At 39.7% G+C, this 12,652-nt stretch overlaps 1 protein-coding gene across 1 annotated transcript in view; it reads left to right on the top strand.

The window, feature by feature from the left end:
* INTS7 (integrator complex subunit 7) overlaps positions 1–12,652 on the top strand; it is a 36,645-nt gene that overhangs the window by 10,897 nt on the left and 13,096 nt on the right. The window contains exons 10-19 of the mRNA XM_048296686.1: positions 530–627; positions 1,299–1,538; positions 2,228–2,365; positions 3,088–3,294; positions 6,804–6,998; positions 7,819–7,922; positions 8,285–8,353; positions 9,432–9,564; positions 10,793–10,891; positions 11,703–11,888. Coding sequence (XP_048152643.1) covers positions 530–627; positions 1,299–1,538; positions 2,228–2,365; positions 3,088–3,294; positions 6,804–6,998; positions 7,819–7,922; positions 8,285–8,353; positions 9,432–9,564; positions 10,793–10,891; positions 11,703–11,888 — 1,469 coding nt within the window. The remainder of the gene's footprint in view (positions 1–529; positions 628–1,298; positions 1,539–2,227; positions 2,366–3,087; positions 3,295–6,803; positions 6,999–7,818; positions 7,923–8,284; positions 8,354–9,431; positions 9,565–10,792; positions 10,892–11,702; positions 11,889–12,652) is intronic.

Raw genomic sequence — 12,652 nt, 5'->3', positions numbered from 1 at the left:
TGCACTTAACATGTATTAACTCGTCCTGACTGTGAACCTGTCTGTAAATCTGTCTGATCCCTCATGCTGGTTAGGGAGAGTGGGGACTATAATCTAGTAGGAAATACTCTGTCTGATTTTATGAATGTTTGGGAAGATTCCATCTTTGTCTAATTTAGAGAAAATTACTGGGTAGAGTAGAAGTGGTGCTAAATAAATGCTTGTTTTACCTCTGCTGTAAGACTGCTGAAGTGTTGGTCAATCCTTGAAAGCCCTTTGCACAGAGTCTGTTGCAAAATAATAACAGGCCATTTAGAAGTCTTTAGTCCCAAGATTTATGCATGGTTTACACATCACTGTGACTGCTGAATAGTTAACCGTTAAGACATGGAATGGCAGAATTGTTTCTCATCAAAGTAAGGTAAAGCAGACACGTTAGGAAGATTCTTAATTGTCATGGCTGCAACAGCAGTGCAAGCATTACACCAGCTATGGTCAGAGAACAAACTAACCCTTTTAAACTCTTTTTAACTCTTTTTTCTTTTTGTAGATCTTCTGCCTTTGGAGCAAGATGCAGTTTTTGGCTTAGAAGCTCTTCTTGTTCTTTGTAGTCAAGATGACAGCCCAGGAGCCCAGGCTACCTTAAAGGTGACATTACTGTTGTCTTCCCCTTCACAGCTGGAAGTTATAACAACAGCTTGTACAACAGAGAGGCTGGTGTGCACCACATCCTTTTTGGTGGAAGCATAACAGACTGGAGGGAAAAGAAGATTTTTCTAGTTTGTCCATAACCAGAGTTCAGAGCAGTAGAGAAACTGAGCATAGCTATAGTACAACTCCTCTCAGCTCTAGAGTAAGTGAATTGTTGTGGGGGGCAGGGAGCATTCCTCTCAGAGGAACAGCTGTAATAAAACATGAACATTGGATGGCAGTATCTCTGGAGGACAAAGAGAATCTTGGAGAGAACTTGCTTTTTGGAGATGGAGATGCAGTGTACATGGTCACAACACTTCTATAAATAATTATTCTTATTTTCCTACTTCAGAAACTATCAGTAATTTTTCTAGTTATTTACCTGTAAAGGCTGGTGATGTGAGAGACTACTGTTGTTTCTTGAATTTGTGGTGTGTCTTTGTTCAGGGAGCTCGGGGATAAAGGCTTGGGCTCTTAGAAAAATCTCACCTTTTTGTAGAGAACATGGCTGTGGAAATAGCAGATCTGTATTTCTGCAGTCATACTTGCAGATAAGTAAGTGTGCCTGGCTTTTTTGGTTTTGAAGACATGGTGTTGATTGTACCTGTTGACTGTGTGAGTTGCAGATCACGCTGACTTGCATGGTGAAGCTGGTGAAGTGCCGCCCTCACCTGAGCCAGTCCGTGGTGGAATCCCTGCTGACACAGCTGCACAGTGCCCAGGACAATGCCAGGATCCTCATGTGCCACTGCTTAGCAGCCATTGCCATGCAGCTGCCTGTCTTGGCAGATGGGATCCTAGGAGACCTAATGGACCTCTATAAATTAATTGGACAATCTGCCACAGATAAAAAACAGGAACTCTTGGTAAGACCTCCCTTGATGGGTAAAGTCTGTAGGAAAAGCTGTGGATGGATTGTATTTTGAAAGGCAGCTAAGGCATTTGTTATGTCCAGGTTGATGTGCCCGTCTGTAGCCACTATTCTCAGTTTTGTTTTAACTTTAGACCTCCATATGTCAGTGTTCAGTATAGAGATAGCTCCTAGATGGAGCCTGAACTATGCAGTGTATTCCATTAGATTTTCCAGCAGATGGCACTGCTTAGGCAAGCCTGGCTATTGAAATTATTGGGGTATCTCTAAAGTAGTGGTTGAAGGCCAAATGGCAGCTAGCTCTATTTATATAGGGTGCTCTGAAGCAAATGACTTAATATACTGTAAGAGAAAAATGCTTTCATCACATCTATTTGGAGAAGAATTTGAATTTTAAAAAGAAATTACAAGCTTTCTGTTAATTTATTTGGAGCATTTGAAATATCTCAGCTAAAAGGCAGAGAAGAGATTCTTTGAATGAAAATTACTTTTATCTGCAAGAAGTACTTGGATTGCTGTAACTACTTAAAAGATAATGACTGAGAAGTTTTGCAGTTAAAACATATATATGTAATTTTCTATGTAGTTTTGGGTCCAAAATAAAACAGAATTGGCTTGGTTTTTTTTTCTTTTCTTTAGTTACTGAAATATAACTTTCTTCCTCACTCCTCCACTCTCTACTAGGTTTCTCTTGCCACAGTGATATTTGTTTCCAGTCAGAAAGCTTTGTCCACAGAAATCAAAACTGTTATTAAACAGCAGCTTGAGAATGCCTCCAATGGATGGACAGCCTACAGGATAGCCAGGCAGGCTTCCAGGATGGTAAGTGAAAATACCTGGAGAAAAATGGTTTGCTGTGATTGAAGGGATGTTAGGGATTTCTTTGAATTGGGTAAGGGAATAAGGAAGATCGTAGGACTTGGGAGGAGGAAGTGAATGGGGAAAAAAATAAAAATCACTTTCCCTCTTAATTCCCTGGAATGCTCATTCAGATATGTATCATTTAGGACACTCATCCCATCAAAATGTTTTTTCATTTGTGTTTTTGAAGTATTTGAGAAGGAAGTAAGTGATGTGCTGGCACTTTCTTGAACACACACCTAATCTGTATTGTCTGACTGTTCTTCAGAATGTGATACAGGTCATCCTGATGTATGCTTCTCTTTCTTCAATGTGAAGAAAGGAAGAAAAAGATACTGTTGCCCTTTTCCCTTCAGTAGCTTCACATTTGGGGTTAGAATTACACAGAAACCCTAATATGAGATGATGAGGTAAACTTCCATGTTTGTTTCTCATCTTACTGAATTGGCTTGTGTAAATAAATACTACACTTTATACAGGCTGGCATTTCCATAAAATAAGCATTTGTGCTTTTATGTATTGTTAAGATTGCCATGATCAGATGATTGGTAAAAGTTTCATTGTTTCTCTTTTGAAGCTGGGAGTAGTCCTGGAGATGTTCTTGTTTTCTTATTTGTGTAAGTTTTGTAGAAAACCCCAGCCTTGCTTCATGTCCTGTTTCAGAAACATTCTTGTCATTACAGGGCAACCACGACATGGCCAGAGAACTGTATCAAAGCCTGCTGACTCAGGTGGCTTCAGAACACTTCTACTTCTGGCTGAACAGCCTGAAGGAGTTCTCCCATGCAGAGCAGTGCCTGACAGGCCTGCAGGAGGACAACTACAGCTCCGCGCTCTCCTGCATTGCCGAAGCCTTAAAATCCTACCACAAAGGAATAGCGTCACTGACGGTCAGCACACATCTTTCGTGGTGATGTTTCTGTGTACTGCATCATGGCTCTTTGGTTTCTGCTCTTAACTCTCTGAAAAGTTCTTAAATATGTCTGGCATCTGCCAGACTCTCTGGTTCTTCTCTGCAGGCATCTCAGTTGTAACACACTGCATCTTGAGAGAAAAGATCCTGTAGCTCAGCCAAGTGTGACTAGCTAGATTTCTCTTTGCTTTTTCTTCTCCTTCCACCCCTCATTTCCTGCCTTGATTAGATCATAGGAAATGTGACAGATCTTGTTTAATTAAAGTTATCATTTTATAATTTTCCACTCCTTGCTTTGGCTGAGTAAAAACTATTGTAATAGCCAAGCCTGGGAATTGGCCTAAATTGGCTGCTGTCTTCTTGAAATACAGAGAAGGATTCAATTGTCTTCCTCCCTCCTTCTGAGTTCATGTTGCCTTGTATTTGACATTGTGATCTCACAGAATCCTAACAGCAAGTTAGTAAGAGGAGGAAAGACAATTCAGTTTCATCAAATCCAACTGGTACCTGCTTTTTATGCAAATGCTTTCTGCTTCTCCAAAGTGGTAAAAATAGCAAGAAGCTGTATGATGTCTGTGAATGTAAACAAAGAAAAAAAAAAAGGCATTAATGAATAGGGACCTTCAGTTCCTACTGGAAAGCTGCTTCTTAACAAAAGATGATCCAGCTTCACACAATGCTTTCTTTCATATTTTAGTTTCCATGAAGAAATCTTTACATACAGTTTTCTGTATGCCTCTTCAGTGAAGCTGCTTTGTTGTTTTAGTTACTGGACTGTTAGGGTCATGACAATTCAGACATTCGTTTTTAATAAAGTTCAGATATTATTATTTATTAATAAAACGTTCCAGAATAAGCTGAAATGACATAAATTGCTACTTTTGTCCTCAGTGAGAAAAACTCATCAGCCCTGAAGTGTTTGTCTTTAACTGTTGGCTGAGTGAATAAGACACTTAATTCAACACTTCAAGATTTCTCTAACATAGAGAAGACATTGAGAAGAGGACCTCATCTAATTAGATGTTAATATTTAATACAGGCAGGAAAATAACTTGCTTAAATAGGTCATTCTGTGATCCAGTAATTTAATTACCCTTTCCCTGGAGTTCAGGGCTTTTTTTATGTTGAAGGATTCCCGTCTTCATCTCTTCTGATGACATCAGTTCCTGCATGTTGCACATAGTGCTTTTCTGGGTGCAGTGCCCTCCTTGTGGATGATTGAGGGCCAGAGGAGTAAGTAGAGGTTTTGTAGGTGAGAGAGGAAGAAATCAGGTTTTACTGCTGGTTGTTGCTGACTTGTTGCCTCACTCTGAACAATTTCCCAACCATGCTTGAGTGTAGCAGCTGTAAAAGGAGCCGCTCACTGCTTGTCTATAGAACTCAGCCTCTCCAAGGGGAGCAAAGTGCCATAAAATGCACGTGACAGCCTTCCTGCTGAAGGCTTTTGCTGTCTCTTCTCTCTTACTCGAGCTTTCCTGTTGCTGCTGTTTCAGTGCAGAGCATGACTCAGCACTGCTGGTACCACAGACCAGTGGTGCATGTGATGAACCTTGTGTAGCTGCTCCACTTTGTAGCTGGAAAACACAGTGTCAGTAAATGTCTTGCAGATGTTCAGTCAGCCCCGTTGAGCAATGATGAAATATTCAGACAGTGCTTGATCTTGTCAGAAAATTTCTCAATTCCTCCTTGATACACATAAAACTCTATCTTGCACTGCAGAGTGTTCTTTCATTGGAATTAGTGCACTTGAGGGAAAGAAGTCCCACTGCTTTATGGATAAGAGGTTCTCCCTTACCCTGTGGGAGAACAGGGACTTACTTGTCAGGGAGCATATTGACCACAGTCCCCATCGGTCTTGCTGTGTACTTCGTTGTAGGATTAGCAAAGGTTTTGAATGGGTCCTGCTCCTTCTGGCACAGATCATGTGTCTCAGTGGAAGCACTGGGTTTATTTTTCACTGCTGGTAATCTAAAGAAGATACAGAACTTGAACAAAGCACTAATACAGCCATTGGTTAAGTAGTACTAATTCCAAATATCTCGATAGCAAGTGGTGGTATTTGAAGAACTTGGCTGAGCCAAAGAAATTTTTCTGTCACTTTCAAAAAAGAATTATAATTCATTTATTGCCCACAGCAGATCAGGTAAATTGCAGTATTAATGAGATGAGCTTGTATTTCCATTTACAAGAATCAAGTCCAATTTGTGCTACTAAAAATGTCTGGATTTTTTGATATAAGTACTTTACTCTTTAAAAGCATGTAGTCTCTCTGGAGCAATTACAGTGCAGTGTAGCCCTCTTCCACAGAAGGTTTTCTGAAACCATCCTTGCAGAATAAACTGAACAATTCCAATTCAAAAGAGATTTTTTTGTGCCCTTGGAGAAGGAAAAGCAAAGTGATAGATAAGAGAGGCTTAATGGCTCGAGTATGAAATGGTCTTATTTTTTCAGTTGAAATCTAATTCAGTAGTTTAAACTGGTTGCAGTGGGCTGATGTTTCCTCACTTTAGTCAGTAGTGGGCCACTTCTCAGATGATGGGATGTTCTGTGAGAAACTAGTTCTCTGGTCTTCTGCCAGGAAAGAAATGGTTCTTAGTAAGGTTTTGGGGTAGGTTATAACTTCCTGCTTTGGGAAATGACCTGGTGGGGAATAAGGAGCACGGGGGAAGATAGGCATGAGTCTGAGAAATAGTCCCAGTGCTTTGTTTTGCAGAGGGCTTGTTCTTCTCAAAATCCATCAGTTTAGGAAAAATAAATAGTGTATTTTTGGCTTAACTAGTATCAAACCTTGGGTACTGCAGCTTACCCCCTCCTGGGTGTCCTAAGCTGTCACAGATGCTTCTACCAGTCAGATAAGCTCTTAGGGAGCAAAGCTTCACAGAACTGTATTTTCTGAACAATAGCAGCTTGTCTACCCTCCTGGAGTTCTGTTATTTACTGTTCTTAGTTACCACTAGACTGTGTCTCTTCATCAAATGCAAGGTTCCGTGCTTTCACAATGTTCCCATCCAGGTCACAGTTCCAAAAAAATCACCCCTTCCTCTTGCTGTGGGTTACTTCAGCCAATTTTTTCTCTTCTGGCTGATGCAGAGAATTACTTTTTCAGTCCTCGTGTTTCTGTTTGCCATCCAATTCAGTGTACACTTTCTTATGGTAAAGACTATCTGGGCTAATGTCATTTGAAGCCCAATGGCTTGGCCTAGGAAAAAGGAAATAGGTGCCCTAATAGCATTTTAACTGCTTAAGTTGCATTTGGTACAAGGGTGATATGCTTGGAATATGACTTAGTAATTGTGTAACTTCTGTCATTTATATTTAGTGTGATTGAAATTGAGCAACCTGTTAAATGTCGTTTTAAAACACCAGCTTTTAGAATTGAACTTAAGAATTCAGTTGTCTGATGAGACTGTTCAGCGACACTGCAGTGTAATTTTATCACTTTTGCTTTTGACCTAGTTTGCCAACATCCCTATTATTGTATTTCAGGCTGCTAGTACACCACTTAATCCTCTGAGCTTTCAGTGTGGGTTTGTGAAACTCAGGATTGACCTTCTGCAAGCTTTTTCTCAACTTATTTGTACCTGCAACAGCCTAAAAACAAGTCCACCACCAGCTATTGCCACAACGATTGCTATGACATCGGGAAACGATCTCCAAAGGTGTGGACGCATCTCTAACCAGGCATGTGCTCCCGTTCCGCTCTTGTGCAGTTATGTTTGTGACTCTGGTATGAATTCTGCTTCTCAGCAAACTTGTATGACAAAAGAAATGAAAAGTAGTTGTGAAGTGGGTTTTTTTGAATAGTGGACCTTGGTTTTCACCTGTAGCTCTGAAAACACCTGCCTGTAGCAGGCTGTGTTTTGAAGCTGAGTGTGCACGTGTGTTTTCTCCTCCAGTGACACACACAGCTTCCAAGGAAATGCATGTGGCAAGTCACTTGGTTCACTCAAACTTGCAGCAAGGCTTTTCACACCTTGATTTGAAACACCTCAGACACTCTGAGTACACCAAGGAAGAATACATGCATATACCTGAGGATCATTCTGCAACTCCTTTTGCTGAGTGTTGGCAACTGCCTTGGTACTGTATGGAACACCAAGAAGGTTTGCTTCTAAATGCACATGGTCTGCCAGAAGCAACCAGTGGGTAGTCCTTGAAAGACATAGCAGTTTGCTTTATCAGTTATTTTTATTTTTATTTATTTTTTATTTTTACTTATTGATGGAGGAGGTTGTTGATGGAGTTTTTTTTGTTTGCTTTGTTTTTAACCCAAGGAGGTTTTGTTGGTGTAGGAAAAGTAGCTGTTTAATGCATGGATGAGAGTCTGTCACTTTGGTAATCTTTATCCGAGTGAAGAAGCAAGAACTTAATGAATTTTTCTCAAATATGCCACCTTATTCCTTCAGTGTTGTATGCTACAGTGTAGTGGTTTTCTGGATATGTGGGGTTTTGTTTGTTTTGCTTTGCTTTGTGTTTTTGCCTAGTAACATTGTCTCTGCAGATGAAACACTCCATGGAGGAATTCCGAAACTTGGCTACACGGTACGGAGATCTGTATCAGTCATCTTTTGATGCAGACTCAGCAACTCTAAGGAATGTAGAACTGTATCCTTTTAAAAATCTTACAATTTGTCCACTTTCCTTCTCGTAAAAATCCTCTTTTCTGTGAAGACTGCCATAAAGTCATTTTGAAAGTTAATAACATAAAAATTAGCTGTCATTTGCTTCAAACCTATTTGAAAATAATCATTACCGTACTATTGTTTGGAATTACTTCATAAACAACACACAAAAATTGGAGCAGCATATAACTTGGTATTTTCACAGTTCTTGCTCTTTGTTTACTAAATTAGTAATGACTGTAGGATTACTTCTCAGATGCAAGGAAGAGTGCCACTAAATACACTACATTTCTTGCTTTAGGTGCCAACTTTGAAAGTCTTTTAACTCCTTAGTGTTGACATCAGACAACAGCAGAGCTGCCTGTTGATTTCACATGCAATAGAAGCTCTGATTTTGGATCCAGAATCTGCAAGGTGGGTTTGATGGTTAACTGCATACTCCTTTTCTGCGTATTAATGAATCCTTGAAGCTTTAAACCTAGGAATTCAAGGAATGCTCAGAAAGTTTCTCAGTAGACCCTTCTAATTATATTCTGGGCAGGCTTGAGGATCTGTTGCTGCTGTGCTGTACCTGGCAGGCTGGGGACTCTCTTTTGAGTTCTGTATTTTATACTGATTTTGCTCTTGACAGCACTATAATAGACTTATCTTAAATATAGACTTGAACTTTTAATCTCTCCTTTAGCCACTTATTTTGTGTCATTGTGTGTTAGATCCCATACCTGTTGCTTGCACTTGTAAGTGCATCTTAGCTTCCTTCAAAGTTGTGAAAGTACATGCACTAAACTAGTTCAAATTTTTAAATGTGAAGCCATCACCTCTGGCTCTTTTTCTAACAGTGGACTTCAATCCACTAGAAAACAACCTTGAAGTACTGATGAACTGAATCACTGTTTAAAACACCCAGAGTTTAAATGGAGATTAAATGGAAAATACTGTGGATAAAATCTTTTTGTGATTTTATAGCTGGTGATAAAGGTGAACATCCTAAGTGTCTGTAGTACTCGTTATGAATTAAGCATTGCTTAAAGGTGTATTAGTCAAATTTGTATGAAGCTGGGTGTCTAGGAGATGGAATTGTCTTCAAAGCAGGAGATGATAAACTTCCAGATTTAGTCTCAATTCTGACTGGCATTCTTTCTTTGTGTGGTGAGTTTCTCGTAACTGTTATAAACACTGCAGGGTTAAATAAAGGCCAGGGGAAGTAAGTATGCTGAGTCTGTTAGAACTGTCACTGCTTCAAGTGAGAGGGTGGGGACAGAAAGTGGTGGGTGAGTGGTAGTTAAGAAAGATTTAAATATAAAGGGCAAGTGTTATAGTGGAAAAATAGTAAAAAACTTAGAGTAAACAATTTGAAAGACATTTCTTAATGGATTTCAGGTTGTAATGTCTTTTTGGGTCTGTCTGGTAGTGTGCCTTCCAGGTTATGATGAGAAAAGTAAGTTAGACACAATGAAAAGGTTGGGGTTTTTTGTTGTTATTTTTTTTTCAGTTTCCAGGAATATAGCTCAAATGGAACAGCTCATGTTGAAAGTGAATATGAAAGAAGAATGATGTCTGTATTTAATCATGTACTAGAGGAAGTGGAATCCCTCAACAGGAAATATGCTCCTGTGTCTTACTTGGCAAGTAACAGTTTTAAATGTATATTGTATAGAGAAAGGGGGCAAAACCCCATCAACTCCATATATCTGTGCTTGGCAAGAAACTGGGAAGCATTCTCAGTTATTTAACATTACTGACACAAACAGTCTCTACAGAGACACACTTGTTTAAAAACACTTCAAAAACAGTTTTGCTAAAACATCTGTAACCTTACTGGTCTGATTAAAAGTAATCTTTTAAAAATTTCCATGCTAACAGCACAGCAGATGCTGATAAGGTAACTACAAATACTGTCAGGTCTTTGCCAGACCCCCTCACCACACTCACTGTCAAACCTGGAGCACGTTGTCTTCGTTCACGTTCTTGCTGTGAAGGGATTCTCCCCCTCCCACACAGCAGCCTAGCTTTAGTCCCTGAGCTGGTGGTGGTGAACTGTGCTTTGTGAGCGTAGCATTTCTCTTATCAAAGCAGATCATCAGAGAGCACGAAGTGGAGTGTGCCAGGTGCAAGCAGTGAGCTGATAACGCTCTCCTTTACAGGGCTGGTGGGTTTGTCTCTTCCTGCTAGTGAACATCATAAAGCTGAAGTGCATGTTAGTGGGAACAAGGTAGTTTGTTTGTCATGGCTGGCATTTATTTGCCTGGTTTCCAAATTCAACAGTCTTTACCAGTTCCAAATAGAATAGAGGAATGAGTCATGTAAACCACAGCAAAGGTAAACCTTGTAAACGTAGTTGTGACTGGCTCCACACCAGGGCAGCTTGGGGACTTCAGTGGCACTGCTTGTGTTCATCTGAGCCAGAGGCATGGTGCAGCAGGGAAAAGAAGAGTAGACAAGGCTTAAAACTTAATTACTGCATTGCATTAAGTCATGATAGATGCCAGTGTTGTTTGCTTGGAGGGGAGTTGTTTATTTGAGGGTTTGTGTGTGCTGGTTTTGTGTATGAGTGTTTTAAGCAGATCCTGCTCTGCCGACTCTAACACTAGGACTGGAAAGATTTGTATTTTTCTTTTGCTTGGCCACCTTGTTCTTTCCAGAGCAGAATACCTCCTTCAATAAGGGGCAGAACATAAACAGAGAGGCTGAATGTAGTCACTGTCATCTTAGTGGCTGTAATTCTATGACTGTATTAATATATTTTTGGACTTATAATGGAAATTCCTGCTGTTTCAGTACCTCAAACACATGTCTTTTTCCTGTGTCATGAATGATAATTTTTCTCAATTGTTTTGGCTCTGTTTCTTGCAGCATACAGCTTGTCTGTGCAATGCTGTCATTGCCTTGTTGAAGGTGCCCCTTTCATTTCAAAGGTACTTTTTCCAAAAGCTGCAGTCTACAAGTATTAAGGTATGTACTGCTCAAATATGGCCTCAAATTTCTCTTTACAGAGTCTTTACTTCTTGAGAAGCCCTACTGAAGGCACAAAGCTTCAGCATTTTTAATCAAGATACATAACTGCAAATAGCATTTGGGTTAATCTGTTAGGAATAACTTGAATAACATGTATGGATGGTTGTTCAGAGCCACTAGGCTGTGACGTAGGCAAGTGGGATTCAGTTGTTTGATTGCAAAGCCTTAAAGATAAAATGTAGCTGGAATTTTTGTTGATTCTGAGTCTGCAAAGCGAAATAATTCTGGTCCTAGGAAGGCAGCTTTTATAGATTTGTATCGTTTTTTTTCTTTTCCTTTAAAAAGCAATATTTACTGCCTTGGAAGAAAATTGTCATATATATCAGCACACTGACTGAGAATAACTATATATGACTATGGTCATGGGTTTTTTTGTTTTAGTCAAGTGCTTCTTTTTTCTGGGAAAAGTGAAAGCCTTAAGTTTTTAAATATTCAATCTTACTGCATTTTGCTTCTTTGTTCAGCTTAATATACCTGTGGCTATTCTGTGGAAGATCTTTTTCCACATCTTTTGAAGAAGTGTAGTGAACGAAACTGATATAAAGATATTATCTGCTATTGCTGATGATGTTTATTAAATAAAATAGTAATGAGTCTCTGATAATGTCTGTGTTTCCATTTGCTGCTTCTCCTACCCACCCTCTCCTTGGAAATTTTTCTATAAGAAGGTGTCCTGTTTCATCCTTGAATTTTGTTTGCTTTTCTGGAGGCTTATAATGACATTTTGCTCTGTTTACTTGTGTTCCAGCTTGCTCTATCCCCGTCTCCAAGGAACCCAGCAGAACCTATAGCAGTACAAAACAACCAGCAATTGGCCCTCAAGGTGGAAGGAGTGGTTCAGCACGGATCTAAACCAGGCCTTTTCCGTAAAATCCAGTCTGTCTGTCTAAATGTCTCTTCAGTGCTGCAGAGCAAATCTGGACAAGACTATAAGGTATGGATGGAATAGAGCCAGGAGGAGTCTTAAGTTTTTTTGCTGTGTTTTTCTTTTCTTTTGTTTGACTCTGGGCAGCAGAATTTTCAGGTTTTCCAGGTTGAGATGAATGTGTGGTTCTGTAATCCTTTCACTCCTGACAGTTGCCATTCAAGCGCTGGTCAGAGCCAAGCATAACGTGTGGAGGGGGATCTGGGATTTTTAAAGCTGCAATATGTCAATACCTTTTTGTAACAGCTCTTCTTCCAAGCAAAGAGGCTTTGTGATGTTCAGAACAAGTCATTAGGAATCAGTTTGAGATGAGGAAAACTCGGCCTAGTTATATATCATACAAAACTCCACAGGGGAAAAAAACCAAACCAGGAGTAGATTATTCTCTACCGTATAGTCTCTTGAAATTTTTTATAGTCATTTTAAGGTTCTTTTGTTTATGGAAATTGTTAGGACAGACTGTCCACATGAAATAGCATCTGAGGAGGCACATATTAAAGTCAACAGTTTTATCAAAGATTGCATGACTGAGATTTAGGTTCTGCTAATGTGATGCTTAGTGAAAGGGCTGTTTTGGTGGGTTTTGGGGTTGGGTTTTTGTTTGTTTTGTTGTTGTTTGGTGTTTTTTTTGAGGGGGAATAGGAGAAAGTCAATGGCTTGTGAAAGAACAGGACTGGGAAGTGTGTAATCTTTGACTCACATTACTTTGTGGAAAAGTAGAACCTCGGGTAGAAGATGACTTGTTAGCTTGTCAAGCTGTCTCAAGCATACAT

Source organism: Corvus hawaiiensis, chromosome 3 (assembly GCF_020740725.1).
Source record: "Corvus hawaiiensis isolate bCorHaw1 chromosome 3, bCorHaw1.pri.cur, whole genome shotgun sequence".
NCBI lineage: Eukaryota > Metazoa > Chordata > Aves > Passeriformes > Corvidae > Corvus > Corvus hawaiiensis.
Note: the sequence above shows the minus strand (reverse complement) of the source record. Positions and strands in the feature narration are given on the sequence as shown.